At 35.6% G+C, this 27,243-nt stretch overlaps 1 protein-coding gene across 1 annotated transcript in view; it reads right to left on the reverse strand.

Moving 5' to 3' along the window:
- Positions 1-27,243, reverse strand: part of ADGRV1 (adhesion G protein-coupled receptor V1) — a 293,458-nt gene that overhangs the window by 188,908 nt on the left and 77,307 nt on the right. Inside the window, exons 45-73 of the mRNA XM_062605211.1 lie at positions 26,773-26,897; positions 25,395-25,561; positions 25,169-25,312; positions 24,526-24,633; positions 23,791-24,043; positions 22,958-23,080; positions 22,623-22,845; positions 21,968-22,172; positions 20,785-20,931; positions 18,752-19,007; positions 16,432-16,640; positions 15,568-15,741; positions 14,951-15,133; positions 14,014-14,193; positions 13,214-13,378; positions 11,750-11,867; positions 11,087-11,210; positions 9,746-9,884; positions 9,423-9,608; positions 8,874-9,106; positions 8,248-8,396; positions 7,947-8,148; positions 7,233-7,452; positions 5,891-6,130; positions 4,748-4,897; positions 3,465-3,938; positions 2,599-2,742; positions 1,155-1,326; positions 675-810 (exon numbers count right to left, since the gene is read on the reverse strand). Coding sequence (XP_062461195.1) covers positions 675-810; positions 1,155-1,326; positions 2,599-2,742; positions 3,465-3,938; positions 4,748-4,897; positions 5,891-6,130; positions 7,233-7,452; positions 7,947-8,148; positions 8,248-8,396; positions 8,874-9,106; positions 9,423-9,608; positions 9,746-9,884; positions 11,087-11,210; positions 11,750-11,867; positions 13,214-13,378; positions 14,014-14,193; positions 14,951-15,133; positions 15,568-15,741; positions 16,432-16,640; positions 18,752-19,007; positions 20,785-20,931; positions 21,968-22,172; positions 22,623-22,845; positions 22,958-23,080; positions 23,791-24,043; positions 24,526-24,633; positions 25,169-25,312; positions 25,395-25,561; positions 26,773-26,897 — 5,349 coding nt within the window. The remainder of the gene's footprint in view (positions 1-674; positions 811-1,154; positions 1,327-2,598; positions 2,743-3,464; positions 3,939-4,747; positions 4,898-5,890; positions 6,131-7,232; positions 7,453-7,946; positions 8,149-8,247; positions 8,397-8,873; positions 9,107-9,422; positions 9,609-9,745; positions 9,885-11,086; positions 11,211-11,749; positions 11,868-13,213; positions 13,379-14,013; positions 14,194-14,950; positions 15,134-15,567; positions 15,742-16,431; positions 16,641-18,751; positions 19,008-20,784; positions 20,932-21,967; positions 22,173-22,622; positions 22,846-22,957; positions 23,081-23,790; positions 24,044-24,525; positions 24,634-25,168; positions 25,313-25,394; positions 25,562-26,772; positions 26,898-27,243) is intronic.

The raw sequence follows: 27,243 nt of genomic DNA on the forward strand, positions 1-27,243 counted from the left end.
CAAAATAAGCATAGAGACTAAGACTCTCTGCTAAACCCTGGGTCTTACACTTGTCTATAGAACTGACCCATTATTCAGTGCTAGCAACTACCAAATAGCATTGCAATTCTGTAATTCTGTAAATCACTGAGTGATTTTTGTTAACAAACTAGAATCCTTCAACCACTTCAAAATAAAGCCTTCAAAATAATGGTCAGCTTTACCTCCTGTGCTAGCTTTTTAAGAATAAAAGGGATGTTTATACAAATCAGGTATTTTCAGAGCATTTCTTGTTTCATTTTATTTATTTTATATAATGTTTATTATCTAAGACCTTCTAAAAATGGATTTTTAGGGACACTAATGAAGACTCTTAGAGTTGCTCTTATTCTTCAACTTACTGGCTAAAACTGTTGATCTTGGTTCTTAAGTGTCTCCATAATCCTAGACACATTCTAGGCACCTTCAATCCTAGTGATATGGAATAGACTGGAATTGGAGAAAAGCCTCTGTTCTGATTAGGTCAGATCTGCAGCACTGACACTATTTCAACCTGAGAGAAGACATACAAATTGATCAAAGAAGTCACAACCTCCTACCGACCTATTATTTAATAGGGATTTGTATGAGGTGTATGCCTGTACCCAGGTTGCAATTCTTACAGCATCTGTTCAATGCAAAAGTAATATCCTTACCTGAGGCAAGCCCCACCAGACACATTGGTGTGTACTGCTGTTAAAGTGATGGCAAATGACTCATGTTTATTTACATTTGAAATAGCTTGAAATGAAATTACTTTACTTTGTTCACCAGAGGAAAATACAACAGTACCTGAAGGAAAAGAGTGAGAGAGCACAAGTCAAAATCACTAAATAGGAATTGTCTTTAGGTAGGTACTTGAGTCATAATTCCACTCCATTTAGGAAAAAATCCACATTGATAAAGCTGTCCATCAGCTGCCCACAGCATTGTGCCTGCCTCCAAGATATGTCTCAATGAAGCTTAGTTCCTTTTTTACTCATAAACATCCCTCACAAATAAAAATTAAACCATAAAATTTCATTCTAGTAACTTTTCATTAATAGAGGAAGCATGTAAAGGTACAAATAACTAAAAGGTGAAATCATCACTTACGCAACTTTTATAGGTGTTTCCTCCCTCGAACAAGTACTTACCAAATGGAGGAGTAATATGGCCTGGCTGAGCAAAGTCAGTGATTAGGTCTGGTGGGTATCCTGAAATCCAGCTAACTGTTACAGAGCCATAAACTCCTTTTCTGGCTATGACAGCCTGTCCTGTCCCTGCTACAATGTCTCCAAGTCGTAAAATCACAGATTCAAATCCAACCTGTGGAAACACAGTAGGTTTTGTTATAGAATATGAAATAAAAATGAGCAATAACATAAGTGAAAGCATACTATATCTTGCAAAAGAGGTATTTTAAACAATAATTATGCATGCATATAGATGTATGTATATAGATGTATTGATATGTGTATATATGGATATGTGTATATATGGATATGTGTATGTGTGTATATACATATATATGTGTGTGTGTGTATGTATACACACATGCTTCCTTTACAACTATTCAACAATACTTCTAAATCTTAGATTTTTGAGAATTACATCTCATGGAAAAGGAGCCAGTATGACTTACATTTCAGCACTGAAAACACTGGATATAGCATTCTGTGTCTGTTGTTTAAAAGAAAAACAAACCACCTGCCCTTAATGCTCCCAGGCAATAGCTGTATCATTGTATAGAAATACAAACATAGGTCTAAAATAAATTATTAATTATATATCCAGTAAAAACCAAGTTGTTGCCACACAACATTGTTCACAAAATTATTCTTACTTGATCTACTTTTTGAGTAGCAAATGGGCCTTAAAGGATAATTTGTACATTCTAAAAGCAATGATAAATGTATATATGGTAGTAAACAATGTTTACAGAAGAACTATTTAAGTTCAATTACAAATTAAAAGAACAATGTTTCAAGACAATTAAAAGCATTAAAAATTATTTTATTAGAGCTGTTCACTAGGAGAGAAAAACTCAGCATGCTATGGCCTTTGCTTGACATACAAAATGGGAACTGTAGCACACAGAACAGAAAATTCTGTTTTCTCACTCTTATGCAAAGCAGACAAATGGAGAGTTTTCTGCTCAGGGATTAGCCAAATATATTGTCAACTGCATTAAAACCAGCATGACCTACATCTCATTTTGCACACATTACTGCATACATGTTGCTACCTACTTAGAGGCTGCTGTACTTAAAGAAATAATATTGTCCAGAATTAGTCCTTTTAAGCCTGAGAACTTCCATTTCACATAAACAAAAATACAAATTCACCATAGTATTTACACTATTTTCATTTTATAGATAAAGAGACATTTTCAAACTATATTAACACATTTCTGTAAAAATTGTGTCAAAAGAAAATATACAGTACAAATAATAACTGGAAAATTCTTGTCAGTCATTAAATCAGTTACAAAACTGAAAACTTTGAGAAGCCAGTTGAATCCTCATAGCATCTATCTTTTGTAATGGAGCATACCATCCTTGTGTCGTAGAAACGTTACACTGCAGCCAGTCTACTGACCTGTGAATTGGCAGCTTCCTCAGGAACAAGCAGAATAGTTGACTTTGCTTTTCCTAGTATTTTAGGCACATCCTTGGCACTTCCCCTAACCAGGCTTACATTAGTCAGTTCCAGAGTAAAATTCAAGCCCAGTAGAATAAATGCCTTTTGAGAGAGAGAATTTAAGCAAAAAGGTAGAAATTTAATTCCACTAAAAAACATCATATCCACCAGTTGAATGAATTAAGTATCAGAACAATCTGCAGGTTTTATTCCACTAGCATAAAAAAAGCAGTGTTTTCAAGGCAAGTGTTTTGTTGATTATGTGTCTCAAAAGAAATACAGCTAAAACATCGATACTGTGAATGTGATTTGCCAGCATTTTTTGGAATGTGAGTTTGTAGACCAGCTACTGCCATTTTAATAAACTGTATCTAACACAGTATCCTCAGCTTTATTTAATACTTAGGATTATAAAGACATAAAATGATTGGAAAAGGATGTAAGACACTAATATTAATAACAACAACCAACCAAGGAACACAAAGAACTGCAGGTAAATTTACCTGCTGCTTCATGACTCAGCAGTGACAGATCACTATTTACAACCCAAAAGGGAACTTTGAGGAAATAGTTGCATACATATACTAATAAAATATTGAACTGATAGTAACACAGAGCAATGATGGAAGGAAAGACTGAATATATGAACAGCTGCATAGCAGTGACTTTACAATTATTATCTGAAAATGTAGTATTTGAACACAGTCCTAATCCATAATGGTGGCTACCATTGAGAGTTTAGTATCTTTTTCCACTATGTTGGTATTGTGATAGACACAAATGGAATCAATAGATATCATAGGAGCTAAAAGGGTAATACCGACCTGGTTACTTATTGGCACTCTTTTCACTCCAAACCTGGCACCATCTTTTACTGTGAGGTATCCCTCCTCATTCTCAGGTTCAATTAGCACTTCTTCATGATGAGACATGATATGGTATTCAACTCTCACTTCTCCAAATGCTCCAGCATGCCGAGTTACATTGATCTGAACATACCGATCCAGGTTTCTCTCTACAAATACTGACTGATCATCAGAGTACAGGGCAAACACTCCATGAGGATCATCATTTGCAAACACATTGATCTTTGAAATTCTTTTCTCTTGGTCTAAATCTGCTCCACCTTCTACTGAAATCAGCTGCACCACATAGTTTTCATCCAGTTCTGGAACATCATCAGGTAACAGGTAAATAATTATCTCAGCTGTACTCTGCTGGTCAGCAATGACAACAGAGTCCTCTGTTGTAAGGAAGTCACCTGTGATGTCAGATTCACTATGTATTTCCCAGTAAACCTGAAATGAGTTTAGAAAATGTACAAAACGTAAGCAAAATTACACATAGAGTCAGAAACTTTCATATTTAGGATTCAGTACAGATAGGATATGGAACAGACTAGTTTTAAGAGGGTAAAATAAATATTGGTTTAGGTTGGCACAGAAAGAACACAGACAGTCTTACAAAAGTGTGTGTTGTTCCTTTAACAGTACTATGAATTTAAAGATGTTCTTTGTATATCTTGAGAATATTTATGTAAAACTATATTGAAACTCAGAATTTTTAAAAATTAATCATTTTTTTACATCAACATATTCTTTGTGTTTTCAATTCCTCACATAAAAGAGTGAAAACTCATTAAACAAAGCAGATGCTTCTATTAATGGATTTTTTTTAAATCAAACAAGTACTTGTTAAAATGCTTATTTCTAAACAACATTAAGTAAAAAACGAGAGTGATGGTTCAAAAAATCTGTTTCTTAACTTTAAATATGGCACGAAAAATAAATTGTGATGATCTCCAAGAAAGCTCACTATGAATGGATGGTCTTTTCTGTTCTCCCATCAAAGCACAGGGTAAAGTGAGAAAGAAGCGCTGCAGTACTGGTTTTCTTTTTTTTCTAACCTGATTAGGGGAGACTGAATTTGACTCTCAAAACTACAAGTACTAGGGCTGAGCCCTTCCTAAATTCAGTCTAACAGGCAAGATGTTGAAAAAGAATTTGAGAAACAAGCAATCGAAAGGCACAGAATAAGATATTTCTCCATACATTGATACTGAGGATGATTTCAGATTACACTGTTTATTAGGAAAGAGTAAGAATACCGTTATGTTTCCCAGAGTGCCCTGAATTCGTCTGATAAACAGTGTGATGCTTTGTGGCCCTTCCACTGCTGAGGGTTCTGTATAGTTTTTCTCAGTTAAGGATTCAGGAGCAAACTGTACAATGCCATTAGGATCACCAAACTTCTGTATCTGTAAAAAAGTAAACAATGTATCAGAAATGTAGAGTGACTTGTACTCTCATTCAAAACAGCAACACATAAAGACGATTAAGAAGGATCTAAATTGGAATCAAAATGATATTAAGAGACAGCAAAGGAAGTATGAATTTCCCCTTCTCAGTTCTGTCTCCCTGTCTGAGGAAGAAAGGACAGTTTTATTTCAAATGCTGTATATCATTGTGTATGAATCACTAGCTGCAACAAGAATTTCTGGTCAACTGACTTGGAGTTGTAACACCAGTGCCTACTGAGAAGCTAATTCATTGGCATGCAGTGTGAAACATTCCAGCCCAGGGAAAAAAACTGGTTCCCTGTAGGAAAAATTAGGATCCTGCAGATATAGGAACTAATCCCATCAATACTTTACAGACCAGGAAAAAAAAAAAATCCAATTTTTAGGAAAGATTTTTCTTTCTTTTTTTTTTTTTTTTGCTAGCTTCTTATATCAGCCTTTTAAATATTTCCTTAGTTGCAGTATCCTTAGAGCAATAATTTGGCTTTGACAACTTCCTTTGCCTTCTCCCACAGATTTCTGCATTTCTCTTGCTTTGTGATAGTCAGATTCTCTCATCTATTTAGGAGAGCTGGAGGGGAAGAAGAGGTCAAGAAGGGATGAACAGTGAAGGAACCTGTAGAACATGTAGAAATGTAGAACATGTAGAAAAGAGGACCCAATCCATGCTGTCTACAAACAGAACCACAGAATTCTGCAAATAAGAGGGCCAAAACAGGGCTTATATACAATTTTTTCTGACAAATTCTTTTTTCTTTTTTGAAGAATTGAAGCTGTAACAAGTAGTACTATGACAAAAAGCCAAATGACAAGCTGTGCAATCATTATGATTAATTTTTACAAGCTTTAAGCTTGTAGTGTCAACAGAGTGTCAACAGAGATCTCAGAAAAAAAACAGACCAGTGTCAACAGACATCTCAGAAGGAAAAAACAAACCCAACAGTGACTTACTATTAGTGCAATGCTATTTGCCTTAGGATCTATTTCTGTTTCCCCTTCTAGAAGTCTCAGTCTAATAATGAAGGTCTCCTGAACTTCAGCTTCAGTATGAGGATGGATTTGTAGATTAATAGTTCTCAGCCCTCCTTCTTCTTCTCCAAAATAGAATGATCCATTCACAGGGTCACCAATGTCACTATTCATGGGAGATAAAACTTCTTCTGAATTAGGTCCCAAGATGTCCCAATTAATCTGTGGACAATACCAGTTTCAGATTTAGAGCGGTAATATGGCATCCCAGGGGGAGAAATGACAGAATACCACAAGTGACATAAACATTCTTCTATCTGATAACTAGATATGTATAAGTCTTTGCTAATACAGAACACAAAATATTCACACTGAATTCTATGTGGTAAAATATATAGTCATAATAAACATGACACATTCCAAAATGAAATTTTGAAGTTAGTTAAACGCAGTACCTGTTTATTAATTTCTAAGTATTAGTATATAAAAAAAATGAAATGTGATTTCTTTGGCACTTAACAGGAAACACATGGGCCAGTTTGTATTTCTCTCTTCCATCATTTGTGTCACAAAGCCCCACACATGAGTACTCACAATCAAAACCATTCCTGTGGTGTGATATCAAGACTGAAAATTACAAATATTTCCTTCAATAAAAGTTTTTAATATTTTAAATTATGATTCTTACTTTTTCAGAATTATTAAAAGCTACAGTATTTTTTAAATTTCCCATAAATTAGATTGCCTTTGAGGAATTCAAATCCAGCACTTTAAAATTATTAATTTGCCCATTTCACTGTTTTCCAGTTTTCCCCAATGACTTCTAGAATAAGTCAAAGAAGACGAAGGCAATTTTTAAGTGGTGGAGTAGGAGGCTTTAATGCCAATCTTCCAGTCATTTGCCAAGACTGTAGAAGGCCTGCCCTGGTTCATATTTATAACTTCACTTTGTCACTGGTCTCTATAGAGTATTAAAAAAAAAAAAAAAATCTAGAAAACACAAAGTAAACAATTTACTGAAAAAAATTTGACTAGCTTTACTATGTAATTTGTCTGACTTAAATTAGTAGTGGTGTATTAGATTTATCATATTTTCAACAGGATTAGTCAGCTATTTCAAAAAAAAAAGCACACAAGACCATAATAAAAGAAAGAAAGCAGAAGAAAGACAGTATTAGAAGGGTAACAGCATTTTCTGTTATACTGCAAATATATGCAATTATCCTAGTAGAAATCAGTCACAAATAAGCTCTTGAAGAAAAAAAGCAGGAGCTTTTTGACCTGGTCAGTGGAAAGCATTCAATCTTGGAGAGCCAAGGCCCACCTGTGTCTCCCCCAACAATTTTCCAGTCCTTTCCAGCACTAGGGACACTGTCGTAAGTGTATCAGGGTTTGGTAGAATAATTTGACTTTGGTTGAGAAATCGGATGATCCCCTCAGGGGAGTCACTCTTAGCAATAGTGACCTGGCTCACTAGGTGAGGCCCAAGGACTGCTCCACCAGTGGCTCCTGTCAGGTGGATTTCAAACAGCTCTGCAAATTCACTGCATGAAAAAAGAAAAAGTGTTTCTGAGATATCTGAGAAAGAAAATAATTAAAATTATTCTTAATGATTCAGCCATGCACCCAGCTGGATCTGTTTAAAGGGGTACAGAAATCATCCCCATAAGCATACAGCAGAAGAGTCCTCCCACATGCAAAGAATGGTGATATCCGAAATAAAATTAACGTTCTACTTTTTACTTATGCTAAATTAAATATGGCAGAATATTTTATTATTCACAGCAGCACTATTAACACCCAAGATTTCTGACAATCTAATTTAAAAAATGTATTTTTTTCATAAAATTTAACAAACAGGAATGATGAAACCCTAATAATAGCACTTTTATCCTCCACCTTTTTAAATTAAGATGATTTTTCAGCACTGCATAAATTTTTTTTTTAATTCCAATTCTACACACAGGCATGCTGTACATGCTGAAAAAAAGATTTCTCAGAAGTAAAATGGTGAATAAATATCTGAAAAATTTATTACCTTTCTTCATCATCTATAATAGAGATGTAAATAAAAGTCTGGTTCTGGCCGTGATAAAAAATGACAGAATTATTATGGATGACATAGTCAACACCATTGGGAAGTGCAGAAATACTTCGAGAAAGAAAATCAGCTGTTACATCACCATAAGTTCCACGCTTCCTCACAACTGGAATCGTGATTAATCCAGCATCCTCTTCCACTGCGAGGGTAATTGAGAAAAAGTAATTTTATTTCAAAAGTTATGCCACAGCCACAGACTTATCTTCTAAACCACAGTGAAAACTGGAAGTAAACTGACCCTGTAAGAGGATATACTGCGGATCGAATTCTATGATGCCTTCTGCATTATCACTTTTTGCAATAGTGACTCGTACTGTGGAGATATTTCCTATTACTGGAGGTTGATCTAGCTGTAGACCATTTTCTTTTATGGTAAAATCAAATCCACTTGCAAGAATATAAAAAAAAATAAAAAGAAAGAACATAAAAATATTATTGTGACAGTATTAAGATGCAGGCATGTCAATTTTTGAATTACCACAAATACTTTTATTTTCTGACAGTTATCATTGAAGACTTTTGGTCACACTTTTTCAAACTATTATATAAGCAGAAAGAGTAATTTATTCACACAAACATGCATATTTCTTTTTTGCTTTCTCATTTGATCTTCTTATTTGAATTTCATGAAACTTAGCAACTTGCATGTAATGTATGGACTTTTAGCTTTAATAAATCTTAATCAGCAAAATCTTTATACTAATATTTAAATAATTTGCTTCCTCATGCACCCAATTTCTATTGCAGTTACCATGATGGCTGTTTTACGAAATTTTACAGTAGTGACTTTATGCAGGTAGATTAGATTCCAAATACAGTTTGTTCTTCTGCTTGTAATCAACCAACTGGGAATTTTGTCTTTACCTTCCTTGGAGTTCCACTTTGGTAATCATCACTGAAAAGTCTTCAGGACCTTCAGGAAAGTCATCATCATGGATTTCAACCAAAATTATTTTACTTTCCTCATGTGGTTCAAACAACAGTTCCCTTACTGTGAGAGTAAAATCAGTTCCTTCCTCTGCAGTCCCATTTATTATCTGAAAGCAAAGACGCACTTTGCCATAGGATCCCCTGGAACGCACAATAGTGATGTTAACCTGAGGGAAAGAGAACATTTTCTTTAAAAAATAGCTCTATTTTTCTGCGACAGTTGCCTTTAGGGGCTTGTTCTAAAAGCATCTTTTCAATGGTTCTCTCAGGTAACAGTTTGCTTAGCAAGTACAGAGTGCACGTAATTTTGCAGTTAGCCTTCTTTCTTGGAGTATTAAAAAACTCTAAAAAGTACAGCCAGCCATTCTCAGACTGTGTTGAGAAATGTAGACTTAGATTTTTTTTTTCTAAAGTTAAGCATAAATCTAGCAACAGTATTAACATATATCAATACTTTACATGAAAAGGAATTTTAATTAGTACCCATTTTTCTTCTTCTGTTGTTTGGAGTAGTTCCCGTGTAAATGTAAACTCTCCATATGGAAAATCACTGGCGGCCATAGTAATATTTGCTGTGCTGCTAGATTCATTTATGAGTCCTCCACCACTAATTCCAGTTAGCTGAAACTGGTAGTAATGCTTCTCCTCAGGACTGCTGTCATCGACAGTCTAGGGAGCAGAACAAAAGAAAGCTAAAAGAATTAAAACTATTTCCAGGGAGAGAGGTGTAACTCATTTTAATTAAGATGCTAACAAAATAAAAGGAATTACTTGAAATAGCTAGTCATGTAAAATCTCTCATATACCTGTATCAGAACAACTGCTGCAGACTGCCTGTCTCGCATTGTCAAGGTCCCTGATGTCTCAACAAATTCTGTGTGATGAGAAGGTGTTATATTCCAATGTATTATGATCTCACCAAAAATCCCTGGTCCACGTGTCAGGCTGCAGACAAGAACACAAACACAGATTTTATTTTCTACATTTCATATTTAATACCCAATCCAGAGACAAACAGTATATGATATTGTTCTGCATGAAAGAAATGTTATCAGCATTGTGAAGCTTGAATTTTAATGTACTAAGCCTACTGAGATTTTAAAGATCTGTAAGGATCTTAAGTACTATTAAGATCTTTAAAATTCCCTCTTCAGAGCAATAACATATCTGCGGTTCTGTTTAATTTACCTGTGTTGGGAGGTATCTAGAGCTGCATTTTTACCAAGAGTTTTTTTAAGGTCTCTTTTAAGGTTTCTTTGCATCTGTATAGCCCAAACACAGGGGATGAAACCTGAGATCTCTTAGTTCCATTCTCCTCTTCTGGAATTAGGCACACAAAAGGAAAACGGATTTAAGGGTAATGCCTAGAGGCAATTTGGGGTTTAAGGCAGAAGGACACTAGAATACTACTGTGAGATCACTTGAGAAATGTTCTGTCTGCTGCTTGTCTAAAAACCTAGAGCCTAATTCTGCTCATGACATCAGTCTTGGTGAACAAAGTCATGGCAAAAAATTTGTCCATACCTAACACAATCTACTACATAATCTACAACAACTGCTGCACAAGGCATCCCTTTGTCTTACGGGCTTTTCAGGGTAGCATAAGAAGCTATTCTGTTGCTTTTATTTGCTGGTTCACCAAGGCAAAGTGTTGTAATCCTTTTTCCAGTACTCTTACAAGGTGTGCGAACATCTTTGTTTACTCATCCTCTTTTCAACTGACTGAATGCAGTGAAATAATTACATCTTGTTCCAACTAAAAACCCAGTTCCTGCTTTGGTTAGGCTAGCCATCATAGCAGTGTAGTGAAATACACTTCAGGAACCAATCCTGAAAAGCACGAAGTATCTTCAAATGTCATTGTTTCCCCTTCCTCCTTTCTTTCACTAGAATCCCTTCCTTTAATGCATCAATGTGTAAACAATCTGAAGACTGAAGGTAGTATTTAGAGCTTTCCAGTAATACTGAAAAGACGCATAACATATTCTGCCCTTCTTTAAAAACAAGTATCAAATTTTAAAAATAGTTCTGATTTTAGAAGTGATAATGAAATGCAGCACTCAACAAATTCTTGCCAAATGTGAAGTCATATAGCGGTTGAAATGGTACTCTTGTCCTTCCTTTGGAAAAATGAGTGATGTACCCACCTAATAAGAGCACTTCCATTATAATTTCCTGAAGGTTCTCCAATCAGAACATGCTTGGATGAATGGGCTATCCCAACCACCCCAGAAGCTCCTTCATCACCCACAATAATGACAGTTGCAACACCTATGAAAAGAACAAAGCTTCTCATAGTAAATGAAAACTAAATAATGACCTAACTTCGGGAAATTTTGTGACATGAGTGGTTAGTGCCAGCTTCCAAGAGAGCCCATGGAATTGCCTGTCCTGGAAGACATTCAGAATTTGAGTGGACAAGGCATACAGCAGCCTGATCTAATTGTGAAGTCTGTTACTTGAGCAGAGTTTGCAACTATAACCCCCCTTACAAACAAAATAGTTCTACGATTCAAAAAGGTCTGAACCTGGTTTGCTTATTTTTGTTAAAGAATTCTTTACAATGTTACCCATCTTAACACAAAACTTTACGCCAAAAATTAATTTAGAATAAAAAAGTATGATCTAAGGTTCTATTTGATTTCTTTGGCCGATGAAACAATTTAGGGAAAAAGACTATCAGTCAAAACTGCTACCAAGTAACTGTACACAAAATACATAAGCACTGCAGACTAAAAGAATATGAACAGGCTTACTAGAATTCTCATATGAAATTACTCAAAATTGAAGGTAATGAATTAATTCCTTACCATTTACAGGGGATATCTCTGCATCACCAGTAGAGACTAGCTGTATGGTAAATGTTTCATTACCCTCCAGCAGACCATCTTGTACCGCATGTAAAACAACCAACTTCTGGGATTCAGTCTGTATCATGTAAAAATAAGAAGATACATAAATAGAGTAAGTATTTATAACTGAACAAAATATGGTATTATAAAAAAGGTTTTTTTTAATTGAACAAATCAAGTGTTAAACATGCATATGCTTGATATATTCTGTATTTTTTTTTAATATGATATTTCTGATCTGGCTGAAATGTTTTCTCACAGCTTAATAAATACTACAAATTTTCTCTCAAACATTGTGTACTCCCCAGAAATATCCTGGCTATTTTCAACTGACTAACAACTGAAATTACTTTGAAATTGTATTCATATAGAAGTTTTCAACCTAGAGGAAAGTTTCTAGACAATTTTTTCCATCAGAAAGTTCATGTTCAATAGTGTGCATACATTCTAAGGACTAACATTATTAAGGTTAGATATATAAGGTCCTAGCAAATTCCTGTCTAATCCACATTTTTGGCAGTGGGCAGCAGCAAATGCCCAAGATAAAAATATAGGAAAAAAGTAGGCACACATTGCATATCTTTAGTACACCATACATACATACTTGTATTCTTACAGCTATACATATACAAGAACTTCAGGGACAAAAAACAATATTTAGCCTATCAGCAGAGAAAGGATAGCAAAAAATGACAGGAAAACTTTCCCAAATACTGGTGAATCTTACCAAAAAAAGCTATTTTCCAGCTGATTAAAAGAAACTGCTGGTATGCATATTTATTTTATGCAAAATAGCCTTGTACAGACAGATTATGCTTTATATTAAAACACTTTTCCTCATTAAATATTTTGAGTCGCCTATAAAAGACCAATATTAAGATAACAACAATAGCTTGACAATATTCAGTGTTTCGGCTCCTAACTTCAGAGCTTTTACTTGCCATGAAACACAAATCAAATCACACTGTTCAGTTTGAAAGTCACTAGGGTGTTTTATTATTTATTTTTTAAAATCTGCAAATTTTGAGCATTCTTTCATCCTTCTCACCCTTTCAATATCAATTTTGCTCTTGCAGTTGTCTGACACTGCAATGGAGTAAATGTTCCTGTAATCATTCTTCACATTCAGTGCATTTTGTTTCTCTTTCTTATTGAAAAAACAATTCAAATCTGAAAAGCCCATCTTCCTAATGATTACATTGTGCTGCCTTAAAATGAGCCTGTTGGCTTTGTTTGAAAAAAAAAACAAACCATTGCACACTGCTAACCCCACTGGTTCAAACTGGCCTTTTCCTAGTGTTACGATATTTAGCAACACCTTGCTGCTATAAACACATAACAGCAACCACAAAACCATGCATAATAAGAAGAAACTATTTATAAATATAATAGCAAATCACTTATTTGCAATATCAGAAATACCTCATTGAAGTGAAGGGTACCATTCAAAGGGGTCAAATCATATCTGGCTGCTTCTTCAAGAATCCATAACACTTTAACTGCTCCTTGTCCTCCATGACTTCGACTTACAGTGAGCAATACAACTGCAGCAGAGTCATCGGGTGTTTGAGGTTCCTTCACTATTACCTGATGAAGAAAGATGAGGAAAAAGAAGGAAAGGCTGTAGCAAAATGCATCAATACTGACTTGAGATGAATGACAAAAAACATCAACGACAATGTGAAATAAGGACAACAGTGAAAATCAACAGGAAGATAACGGACATAAGGGATGTACTGAATTCTGCTATCAAAGATTAGTCACTCGTGTTATTTCTGTATGCTCTATGACTAAAAATAATTACAGACAGTGAGTCACAAACAGGCACAGCACCAGCAAGATTGAGAGCAGAAGAATCATTCACTGACAAAAACTAAGATGAAATACGTTTTGTAATTTCTTATCTTTACTTTCAGCAATACAGATTATTACAAAACCATTTTAATATTCATCAGACTACCAAAATACTACTTTGGGTGCCCTGTTTTTTTTTTAGTGAACTGAATTAAATCAATTCAGTAATGCAGAAATCTTCATTTATGCAGCAGCAGTTTTGTTGTTACAGCCATTCTACACAGCTAGATGAGACAAGCACTAACATGGCTTTCAATGAAGTCATGTCTTCCACTGCAATGAATGCTCACCAAAATCACCTATGTGTTAGTGACACGAACTCACTATCCAGCTTTATCAGAAAAGAGTGCAATCCAAATCAAACTCACCTTCTTTTCTTCAAAACCAAATACTCCAACAGGGGAATCATTTGGTGGAATAGCAACAATTACCAGGGTGTCATCCCCAAGTCTTGCACCACCTGTTACCCTCACCAGGGCAATCCTGAATATCTCAAGAAATTCCACTTCATTGTCATCTATGATTGCAACTTCTATTTGTCCTCTAGCCTGCAGAAAATATTATTTAAAAAAAAAAAAATAAAAAAAGAGCAACTGAGTTTCATTTATAATATTTTGTGAATAGCTTGACAAAAAAAAATAAAATAGGTAAATTTTATATAAAAAATGATAAACACTCATTATTTAGTTATGCTTGTTTCTTACCATACTTGTATAATAAGAACAAAAATTCAAGAGGGGTTTTTAAGTCCACCAACATAAACATTGTGTACTAAAAGCAGCAGACTGCTCTGCTTTGGTACTCGGTGGAAAGTGCAAGTAGACAACATTGTATTTAAGCCAAAATTCTGCTCACAAAGTACATCCTACTTGCCAAAGACCAGTTCTGTTCACTTGGAATCAAAACTGCTTGTGTACACTAAGTATTGCCAGGGGCAGCATGACATTTAAAATTATATGTAGAACACAGCTAAGAAAACATACAGAATTTATAGTAAAGACATGTTACATTACAAATTTTCAGTGTTTCAGGCTTTATTATTAGAAATTACGTTGTCACTTGTGAAAGACACATTTGGCCAACATTTGGTCAACATTTGCTTGACCAAATACAGCCCTATTTGGTCAATGCTCATGAACGTTCTACATTTCCCTGTTAAGGAACTGAAGTCAGGAGCATCATTCACAGACATAAGGCCATAGATAAAATGCTTTCAATGAAAAGACACAAATTCTGCTGGAAGGAAACATGAGAAACTCTTAAACTGGTAACCTAGAGACAGTTAAACTTTCAGAAAGCACATACCTCCCCATCTGCAAATGTGAGGTTTCCAAATGATGGTGTGAAGTCTTCAAAACTAGCAGTTGCATGAATGGCTTCCCAATACAGAGTTGCTGACCCAAACCTCCCAGCCTGTCGAACAACTGGGAGTTTCAGTATATTCTGTGGTGACGGTACCTCATAACCAACAACAGCTCCAGTTATATCCTGTAAAGACAACAAGAAACTGCTGAGCATCACAGCAACTTTGTTTTATGTTGGTTTGGGTTTTGTTTGTTTGTTTGTTTTTTATTTTGCATATTTACTTGCAGGTAAAACTAAATGAAAAAATACATAATCACTTGTATATTGGTCTGAATTCAGCATTGACCTTGCTCTGAGCGAAAGCCTGGATTAGATGACATCCTGAAGTCCCTTTCAGAACGTTCCATCACACTAGTTCTGGCACTTTCAGCTATCTAATAAATTTCATATATTAATTGTGAAGAATTAAGATTTACTTGTTTGTCTGGTATCTGGCCTTTTTATCCAGAACAATTTAGTGTCATAAAGCTTATTAAAACACCATCAAAACTGGTCTGAAAACAGAGACTCTCCTGCTGGAATGCTACTTTAAGTACTTTTCATTCAGACTTACTTACCCTTGTAACATTGAAACTAAATACTCCTCTGGCATCATCATTTTCTTCAATTGTTATTTCAGCTATTTCTAACCCAAGCCTCTTCATGCTTGGCTGGCCCCCAGTGGGAGAATCAAGCAGTCGCACATTGGTAATATTGATTATAAATCCTTCCTGTAATTCTGGAACATTATCCTGCAAAAATGTCACTTTTTAAATAAAACGCTGTAAGTTACAACACATGCAGGAAACTCACTACTTGTAGCCTGCTTACTGTTCAAAAACCCTCTGCACATGGGACCATATAAGCAACCCCTTGCTTTACACCATGTGAAAGGAGAAAAAGGCTGCTTTTGCTGAGCTTTAGAAACTGAAGTTGGCAATCAGATTCCAGATCTGTCAGAACAGCGGAAAGCAGTGCCGGCTATCTCTTGTTTCTCTGATCTATAAGAAAGTTGGCTAGATCTTAGAAACTAAACCAGAACTTGAAAAGTAATATCTCCATTCTGAATATATTTAAGGAATATACATATTTTTGGTAAAATATAGCATTTTCTGAACTACAGAATAAATATGTTAAGAGCATGCAAAGTAAAATAAATCTGTAAAAATCTGTAACAAGTTGAAAAAGCAACATTTATGATTTTTTCCTTTGTCATTATTACATGTTAATTTTGGGACTACAACAAAACAAAGAATTTGGTTCATTCTCATTGATGAGTGCTTGAATTCTTCAGAAAGTGACGGCTGCCATCTGATGAGGCAAGAACCCCACCTCAGCCATTTCTAGAATGCTAAATCCTATTTCTGGTATAGAAATGGTACTATTTTCCCTTTCTTTAAAGGACTTTATTAGCTAAAGCCTACTAAAGTTAGACTACTCACAGGCAAAATAGTGACTGTGACAAAAGTTATTGTCATGTTCTCTGCCATAATAATTGTCTTCTTTTCCAGTATGTAATCCTCATTCTCTGTTGCTTGGTTGGAGAGGGGCAGTTCAAGGTTAGGTGCAGTGCTCAGCTGAACTGCAATCTTTCCAACAGACCCTTGTTCTCGAACGATTTGTAAATTAAGAGTAGTTGAATTCACTTGCCCTATAACAAGGAGAGGAATGAAACAAGACACGATTATTTTAACCCTGCCTCTGCTTGACTTTCAGTTCACCTAATTGTACTGCAGCTGCTTGCTCGAGCCCACTTCAGTTCTTCTTAGAAACACAATACTTGGATAATTCAATGGGTCAGGCAGATGAGCATGCACAAGTGGGGTGAACACACACAACACACAGTGGGTACACCTGGAATGCATTTGAAACCTGGATCTAGAGGAAGAGTAAACCACAGAATGTTTCTAGTTTAAAATGTCTGTTACAAAAACTGTTACTTTGATATGGCCTTTATTTTGTTTTTTTTTTAAATTTTCCTTCAAAACTCCCATCTTACTATTTTGTATGGCATTTACATGTCTAGGAGATCACTGTTGATACTAATACAGAAATGAGCATTGGAGGCAATCACTCTGGCTGTAAATTTTACATTTCCTCCATTCAGATTTTGAAGGAAGTTTTCAAGGCCAGGTTGGATGGGGCTTGGATCACCTGGTCTAGTGGAAGGTGTCCTTGCCTGTTGCAGGGGGTTGGAACTGCATGATTCTTATCATCCCCTCCAACCCAAACTGTCTGTGATTCTATGATTCTATGAAAACAAGACACACTTATATCAGCCAAGCTCAGATCCCTTTTGGGAAAGAAGATTTGCAAGTTTTTTCCAATGAACCACCAAACAGCACTTGGCTGAAAGTGTTGGGTTTATGGCTGAAGAAATAGATAATAAGCAACCAGCTTTGTGCTCCCACAATACTTACATGTGCTAAAGAAAGGGCAACACTGATTCCCTTTACAATAGAACTGATGAGGAGGTTTTATCTGCAAGAATAATATATTCTGATGGAAAAACGTATTTTCCATAAACTTTATTTGTTAATACGGACAGCATATTGAATTGTCAGGAAATTTCAGTTGGGCTTTTGAAGTATGAATAGGCCATCAGGCAGCTGTTGGAAAACTCCCAGGCTATGGCAAGTGCCAGAACTCCTTGAGACATCAGAGAGGGCAGAAGTTGGAGCACCACAGCAGTCCTCCTCTAGCCAGCTGCCTGGCATATCCTTTACAATTTCACTTAGACCCTGGGAGAAAAACTGACATAACCTATCAAACATGCAGCTGGCAGGCAGGAAAACCCTAATTCAGTTTTCCTGACATGGAATTCACTCTGCTTCCTTCCTTCCCCTGTCCCACAGAACAAAAAGCTTCCCTTTTTGACCCACTTCATGAGGAAAGCCTTGCTATGTAAATTATTTATGTAAATTATTTTAAACAATATATTAACCCCATTAAATGGGAAAGTTAGGCTTTTAATATAAATAGAAGAACTTCATGTATTATCAATTAGCATCACAAGATGCCAAGATTTAAATAATTTACCCCCTAAACAAAAATTACTTGATAATGTTGATATATGTAATGTGAAATACAGCATAAAATGTATGTAATGAAATGCCATAGTCATACATTTTAAAGGCTATTTCTGGTTAAAAAAAAAATATAGAAAAATGCTGATACATATAAAAATAAAATACCTATAAAATAATACATATAACCATATACATGGTTATATATATTATAAATTATCCTATATATTATAACAATTCTAATGATACACTATAAATCATATTACCTACTATATAGTAGGTACATATTATATGATGTATATCTTATATACAATTAAATTATACATTTTATACTATATATCATATAGCATATACTATAGATCTATCATATATTCTGTGTTATATATCATACATCCTAAATTGTGCATATATATTATCATATATAAAACATATAAAATATATATCATGCATCATATATATAAGATATGGTATACTATATATTATACATTGCACATTATGTATTTTGCATTATGTCTTATGCCTTATGTATTACATATTACATGCTATGTATTGTAATGATTATAATAATATGGTATTTTATAATGGTTATAAAATATATATATGATATGTATATAATATATAAACATGATACACTATATATATAAAACCAACATTATAGCTTCAAGAATGCTGACTTTGAAAAAGTTGGTGTTGTTTTTTTTTTTTTTTTACCTAAAAATGAAGACACAAGACTTACCTTCTGGCTCCATGACTTTAACAAAGAGGGAGTCCATGTGCCACCCAATCACACCATGTGGAGAGTCACTGGGTAAAATGCTAAGTACAGCTCTTGCCCTGTTGGGGTCAATGACAGCTCCTTTCGTGGTATTCTTAACACCCACGGTGGTAACACAGGTGAGTGTGATTTCCACAGTCTCTGCAAGCTCTGCAATACTGTCCGCAAGAATTGTCAGGGTGACTGTGGACAGGGCCTGACCTTCTGAAAATGTAATCTGAAGTTCAGAAAGAGGGAAGAAAAGAAGTCAAACTTCTTCTCAATGCTGTTATACCATTTTTATTCTCTATCAATTAAAAATACACACATATATATATAACACACTCATACACACACATACATAAATATACACATATGCACGTATATATGTATCATAGAATCATGGAATCCCAGGTTGGAAGAAACCTCAGGGATTATCTGGTCCAACTTTTCTAGGCAAAACATGACCTAGACTAGATATCCCAGAACCCTATCCAGTCGAATCTTAAAGCTGCCCAGTACTGGTGAATCCCCTTCTTCTCTGAGAAGATTATTCCAAAATCAGGACAAAATCTATGATTCTATGAAAATTATTTTGGTATCATTTAGCTGCCTATAGCTATCTGCCTTATAAACAGGCATCCAAACCAATACCTTTTTCTGACAGCTACACTCCAATTTGAGGAAAAATGGTTCAACTGTTTCAAAGTGACCACATATCTTCATTACCACAGAATCACACAATGGTTGGAAGGGAATTCTGGAGATCACCTGGTCCAATTGTCACTTCTAAGAACAGGTTCAACAAAAGCAAACTGCTCAGGCCCATGTCCAGATAGGTTTTAAGTATCTCTAAGGACAGAGACTTCACAATATCTCTGAGGAAATTTCCTGTATTCTGCCCAATGCAGGCACAAGACACGGTCAAGAAGCATCTGGCTCCATCTTCTTTAACCTTGACCCCATGCCCCTTACACATAGTTGTAAGATCCCCCTTGAGCATCCTCCCATGTATTAAATGCTCCAATCCTTTCATCATTTTCATGTCCCTTTGCTGTACAAATAGTGGGTGGGCCATTTGGTTAGGTCTCTCAAAAAGGAAGATGTGTCTATAAACACTTAGGCTTAGGAAACACTTTCACTTATGCTGAAAGATAAACAGAAATTTCCTGTGAACAAGGTATACCTTTGCTTTACCATTCCATCTTTTCCTACCTGAAAGAATATGCAGGGAAATCATGCAGTACCAATCTGGAATGCTCAAGGAAAACTTCAATGATTTCAGTATGCTTGTTTTAGATTCCTCTATTTCCCCTCTGGTGACTTTTTTCTATTTCTTATCTTATTCCAGACCCATTATTTCCAGTTGTAAAGTTTATTTCTAGAGTCTTTGTCCCTATTCCCTCAGCTCGGGTCTGTACTACAGCTCTAATGTCTCAAAGCCTGCAGGTTTTTATATTTTCTACAGACGCCACTAGGTGGAGGCCTTTGACCGGAAGCACCCAGCATCTGTCTATCCTAAGGCATATAAGAGCTTTGGATAGCCGGAAACTGAATTTTAACGTGGCTGAAAATCTGAATAGTCTTATAAACAGAAAGAACTGGGACGTGTCGTTATTCTCCTGGTCCACTGAAGCTGTCAAGGTGTATTGGCAAGGTCAGGACAAAGATTCCCACCTATGGAAATTATTTGACACCGTATCTGGATATCATAAGAGCAAGAAAGGAAGATGGGAACAGGATACTGTGGATATACATTTCTAATTACTGGAAGTCATCCTGGTCCTTGAATTCCTGGTTCTAGAAGAGTGAGAGTGATGGTGCAGTATTATGTGGTAACCAGAAGTGCCAGAATCACAGGAAAGGACCAGGAAGCAGAAATTAACAGAAGAATTGGTCAATCTAACACGTACTATCCTTCTCCCTCAGTATATCTGCATCTATGGTCTGAGACAATACAGTCAGTGCTTCCTCATATCAGTGATTATGTATATATGTATCAGATTATTACATACCATTCCAGAAGATGGAAATACATCACTTATGCTCCCATTAGCAATCCACTCCACTGTAACTCGTCCATATGTTCCTATTAAACGTTCAATATTCAAGGTAATTAAGCTGTCCTGTTCCATTTCTTCAACTTGCTTAAATAAAGAACTCTGGAAAACATAAAAGAGCAGAGTTATAACATTATTTTCTTATAAAGAAAACTTTCTTTAGGGGCCTGGGTATGCAATGGGGGCCAGTGACACTGGGCATCAAACAGTTAATATACTATTAAGTAGCTATATACATATTCGCTTATTAAATTTTTATGTCTTAATTTTCAGATCTATTCAATAATCACAGGTTTCATGGATGTAAGAACTTAAAATGTCAGGCCTCTTTATTTTAAGCCAAAACAAAGTTTCTTTTCTTGGTAGTTTTTTTTTTGTTCGTTTGTTTTGTTTGTTTTTTTTTGTGTTTTTTTATTTTTTTAGTACAGTATTTATATCCAAATCATATGAAGCACATAACAAAAAAGCACACCTTCAAAGAGACATATTTTTACTGCTTTTACTTTATTGTTGTCCATCCTCTTACAGAAGTCCAGATGCCATGTTTCATTTCAGTAATGACTCTTCTGTGGTTTATATTTTCAGTATGTCTTCAGTATAGATGTGTCTAGATAATTTCTACAGTGTCAGATGATTTAAGAATTAACCACTGCAAATAATACCTCTATTCCAAAGAAATTATTTTGTTCTGGCAGGTTAACTCATTTAGTTAGTAACTTTTTCAGGGGAAAAGGATCTACAGATTTGTTTACTTAATTCCCTTGATTAACCTTGATTAACCAGTAGTGACTCTATGATGAGTTCATAAATGCCATCTGGAAACTGAATTTTTAGGCTGCTGATAAACCAATCTGATTAACCAATGTGTTAATCTAAATGTAAGGGGATTATAAAAATCTCATAATAGGGATGGGCCCTGGAACTGGTTTTCTATCAGCTTGTGTTCTTACATTGCTGTGTGTATCATCACATAGGAATGCTAAATGGATGTTAAAAATCTTCTAATTCAGATTGCTACAAGACTTCAGAAAAACAATCCTGTCACATAGCCCAGTTTACAGTTTTTGTATGTTTGTTTGTGTTCCATAATTCAGAAATTATTTATACATATTATAATGATTTACCTTAGATGTTTTACCTGAGCAAATGCAATGACTCCATAGGCATTGTCATTGGAAGGAATAATTATGTTAACAAAACCATGAACACCAATCTCTGCACCTCCCTTAGGGTTTTTCAACCACACTTTGAAGCATTCTTCCTCCTCTGGGATGATGTCATCCAGGATACTGACTGCTATCACAGCTTCCATGTCCCCAGGCTCAAATATCAATTCACCCGAACTAGCATAAAAAAAACACATCTCAAATAATTATAAACTGAGGATAACTGATTAATGAACTTTAAAAGCACTGCTGTAAATTTAATAAGCTTTTTTTGGAGCTGGAATGACTGTTTATATGCCTAAAGAAATAACGGAGGTTTAAAGTTAGTGGGTTTCTGGTATCTTTTGTTTTTGCGTTTTTTTTTAATTATAATGGATCATAGAATAACTGAAGTTAGTTATGAAAATAATTTCATTTATGCTAAATAAAAGCTTTTTTAAAAATCAAGTCATAAATGCAAGTCCTTTTTTGCCATGTGTTAAAGCCAGTCATGAGGCTGTTTGTCTTCAGGTTATATTAAACCTATTAAAAATTTAAAAAAGTTATATAAAAGTTATATATATATGTTATAAATACATTATAAAGTTATGGATATATGAAAGTTATATAAAACATAAAAAAACCTACCTAGGTATAAAATCTGACTGGTTGGAGATAGCAGTCAGCTCATAAATCTGGGAGTGGGATTCTACAGACAGAGCAATCAAGCTCTTACTGGAGTTCAAAGACCTTGCAGTAGCTGAAGTGATATGATCTGCAAATGGGGCTTCCAGCATTACAGAGAACTGGTTCTCTTCCGAGTTCCAAGAATACAGTGATGTTGTGTCCTTACCAGATAGGAAGATGTGAACTACATTGTACAAGAAGGGAAAAAGAGAAACATGCAGTGATATATTTAAGTTCTTCTTGTAATGCTAGAAATGCCCTTGGTAGCACAATGATTCTAATAACGTCTAAATTACCTAAACCAGAAGGAGGCATAAAAACATGGATGCCTCTTACAGCACAGACTGGAAGAGACTGGAAGTGTCTAAAAGTAGATTGCCCCGTCTCCCAGATGAAAATTTCAGAAGAATTTCCAGATTCTACAAAGGAGAAAAATGAAAAATTTACATTAGTTTGCTGCTTGTTAGCTAAATTACACACTGATGGCTATTCAAAAGGCAGAGTTTGGCAGCTTTAATTACAAAGTGAGACCTATAGTAAGTGAGGTTAAAGCCATTCTCCCTTGTCCTGTCCCTACAGGCCCTTGTCAGAAGCCCCTCTCCAGGTTCGTTGTTGGCCCTTTTAGTCACTGGAAGCTGCTCTAAGGTCTCCATGGAATGATTCATCCACTGACATTTAAGGCCTTTTCTGCACACATTCACATATAAGATTATTAATATTGCCAGTAGACAGCAGCCAAAATAAACTTTTCAATAGGCATAGAGATGCACTTACAAAATAATGACTAAAATGCTATATCTATAATAAAAAACACATGTAGTTTGCTGACCAATGATTTTGCATATCACAAAGCTCAGAAAAGCTTAGAAAGGTTGCGATCAGCAGCTACATGAATAGCTATATCGTTCTTGCGAAAATAATTCATTAGTTTCATAAGTATTTGAGAACAAACAATGCTTCTATTTTTGAGGGACAAACCAGAGATTACTTTGATAAAAGGCTTATCAGTGAGTTGTCACTTCCCTGTAATACTTTAATTCCTAGCTAAACTCCTTTACCCCAGATGCCTTTACTACCAAATAAGCCAGCATATACTTTGCAAACTCAGTGTTTGTCTTCTGCTAAATACCTTTTGCAGTAATTAAATAGATATCCGATCCAGAAATGAAGGCCTCCATATGTTTTATTACTTTTGCTGGTAATTGATGAAGATTCCTAAACTCATTATTCAACCACTGGTACAAGAGCAAGTTCTGGCTGGTATTAGACAAAGAAAGTAACAGGTACATAATGCCTCCTCTATCAAACAATGCTATGTTCAGAGCTCTGTAAAGTGGAAGTTGATGATGCAGCACAAATACATCATTATGCCACTGGAAAACCTGTGGAAAGATGAAACATTTATTTCATTATATATTCATAATTAGCACCTAGAGAAAAGAAATTAGGTGTCATGATGAAAAACTGGGAAGAGTTATAGTGAACTGAATTCCTCATTTCTAAGATGGACCTTAAGGCAGAAGAATGCTGGTAAGAATGACCCTACTGCAAGCAGCTGTGTCTGTTCTTCAGATTCAGAGGTTTAGGATCAGAAGCTATTTCTGTTCTTATAGGTGTTCAACATGCTAGATTTCAAAACAGAAAAAACACTAGCAGTAAAATCAAACCAAATATAAATTATGTGTTAATGCAGAAAGTATTGGTAGAACCCTACAATTTTCAGTCTCAGAAATCCATAATAGAAAAGTAAGCTTTTTTTCCCCAAAAATGTATATTTGTAGGGTTTTTTTTATTATTACTTCATATTTTGAACTCAAAACAAACCAAACTACCCACATAAAAGGGAAGACAAGTGTAGTCTAACCTGGATGGAACTGGAACTGGTTGTGTGACTCACAAAAATCAAATAGTTTTCTTCATCCACAGCAAAATGTTTCACTTGTATAGTATTCAGAATAGAGAAAGTCTGTATCTGTGAGCAAAATACAACAAAAGTGGTGTTTGGAAGTCTCTTCAACTGCCAAGTTTATACATATATACACATATTTTCCCTACCCATGGCAGGGGCTTAGAACTAGAAGATCTTAAAGTCCCTTCGAACACTAATAATTCTATGATTCTGTGACTTTTAAAAATTGTGAAATTACACATAAAACTATATATAAATACATTAAATTACATGTATGTAGTTTCACTTATCTCTCTATATATGTGGGATTAAAAATTTACATAATGTTACACATTTCTCAGAAAATGTTCTGTGACTTGATTGCTCCACAATTTCTTCCTCTCTTCCAGGTCATTTTCCCTACCCCCAAAATATAAATAGAAAAACACTTTAGACAACCATTTATTAAAACTTACATCACTGAAATCATGCAGAGTGTTAGGAACACATACTAGCTGAGCACAGAGTGCTGTTTTCTTAAAGACAGCTGGACCAGAGGACCTCCTGAGGCCCTTTCCAACTCCATTATTTCATGTTTTTTCAAGTAAAACAGATTCACCTTCAACAGTCTGTGTCCAGGCATGAATGCATAAACACTGCTGTTGGAAGCTCCCTCACTGGCTCCTCCATGAGTAATCACAAGGTAGGGAGAGGCATGGATTTGGAAAGACAGACAGCTCTTAGGATCCCACATATTTAAATTCTGAGAGAGGAATAAAAAAGTAAAATTGAGAATTAAATTCTTTATTAAGTAGCATGCTTGGTGTCTGCTAGCAAACATTTACCTTGACGGGAACAAAAACTCCTTTCCACTGGTAGACAGTAGAAAACATAGCTGGAGGTGTACGCAGCAGAATACCATACAGGATTTGACCTGATGTAAAGAAACACCAACTAGATGCTGACTCTTCCACAAAACTTTGCAAGACAGACAGGACACTGATACTGCCCCCTGCAATACAGTAAAAGGAAATAGTGCTTATTCCTGAGGTCTTTTTCAATGCCAAAACCAGACCTAGTATCAGAAGTTTTGAAGTAGTCTCTACATAGTTGGTATATATAAATGTACCAGAAATTTAAATGTAACAGAAATGTTATAGTACAGAGGATCTCATGAGAGTTAAACGATAAATGTATTCTTAATATATTACAATTACATATGGAGGATGCATAGCCAATTTGAGTAGGATTCAGGCTGGAATTCAGCTAGTAAGAAAATTAGCAACGAGTGACAAAGAAACTACAAAGTGTATATGTTTGTCTTCTTTCCTCCTCTCATCACAACAATCAGTCATGGCACTAAGATTCTTAAACAGCCTAAGCTGTTTGACTGGCTTACAGAAAAAAGTACTGGGTTGTCAGAATTAAACTCCAAAAGCCAAACTCCCAATCCCACAGAGGTTAGATGAGCTGCTGAGCCAGACAGAGTATTCATCCATGTTCAAAACCAGGAATTTTCTTTTTTGCCTTGTTAGTTTCAGTCTGGATTAGTGAGCAGTCGTACATGTATCAGTACTGGAACAAAAAGGTTTAGCATGGAAATGGGTACAATTGGGCAGAGATGGTAGGATAGCTTCCAGTGACAAGTAGTGCTCCCGACACGGTAGCAAAACCAGTGCTGTTTAACAACATTGTTGGCAACATGGACAATGGGAATGAGAACCCTCAGCAAGTTTTCTGATGACACTGAGCTGTGTGGTGTGATTAACACACTGGAGGGAAGGAACGGGATCCAGATGGAAGTGGACAGCCTGGAGAGATGGTACCATGTGAACCTTATACCTGGGTCATGGCAATCCCAGGCACAAACATAGGCTGGGGGAGACTGTGTGGAGGAGCCCTGAGGAGAAGGACTTCGGGGTGTTGGTTGACGAGAAGCTCCTCATGACCTGGCTTCAGTGTGTGCTTGAGCCCAGAAACCCCCCATGTACGAAAGTGAAACAGAAGTCTAGTGACATATAAGCAGGAAGGAGAGCAATACAGATTATTGAAATTCTGACACAAGTGGCTGATGACAAGGCCACTCTTAAGGAGCTAAGCTCTTTTATCTCCTGATTAATCTCATCAAATACATGAATCTACATTCCAAAGTTACATCTCCTGTATTTGTTGCTATAACTACTCTGACAAAAGCAGGGGAAATTCTCAATAAAGTGAACGTACCGATGCCAAATGCAGTATCCGACAGTGTCTCCCACTCAACACTCACAGACACATTAAGCCCATTACTCCGTGAAACTTTCAAATAAACTGTAGTGTTGGCTTCTTCAACTATGAGGAAATTTGTCCTAAATGTGAGAATTGTGAAAAGAAAGAAAGAATATATTATCTTTACGGCACAGGAATAAGATTCTTACAGTACAATTTCATTGCAGAATACACAAAAGAAGTAAAATGATTAGTTTTGCTATCTGATGGACTGATCACCACAATAATTGAGGTTGTCCAATGTTTTCTCACCACAAGACCTTGGCAAAATCACAGGCAATTCAACAAAATCTTAAACCAGCCTGCCTGAAATTTAACACACCAAGTGTATGGTTTAAGCTGAATGATTTTTGCAAATGTCATTACATATGGTTCATTAGCTTTTGAAAAACAGCCCTGAGAGACAGTGTATTTCACACAAACTTA

This window comes from Pezoporus occidentalis, unplaced genomic scaffold (genome assembly GCF_034315485.1).
Source record: "Pezoporus occidentalis ecotype Australia unplaced genomic scaffold, CSIRO_AGI_Poc_V1 ctg90, whole genome shotgun sequence".
NCBI classification, from domain to species: domain Eukaryota; kingdom Metazoa; phylum Chordata; class Aves; order Psittaciformes; family Psittacidae; genus Pezoporus; species Pezoporus occidentalis.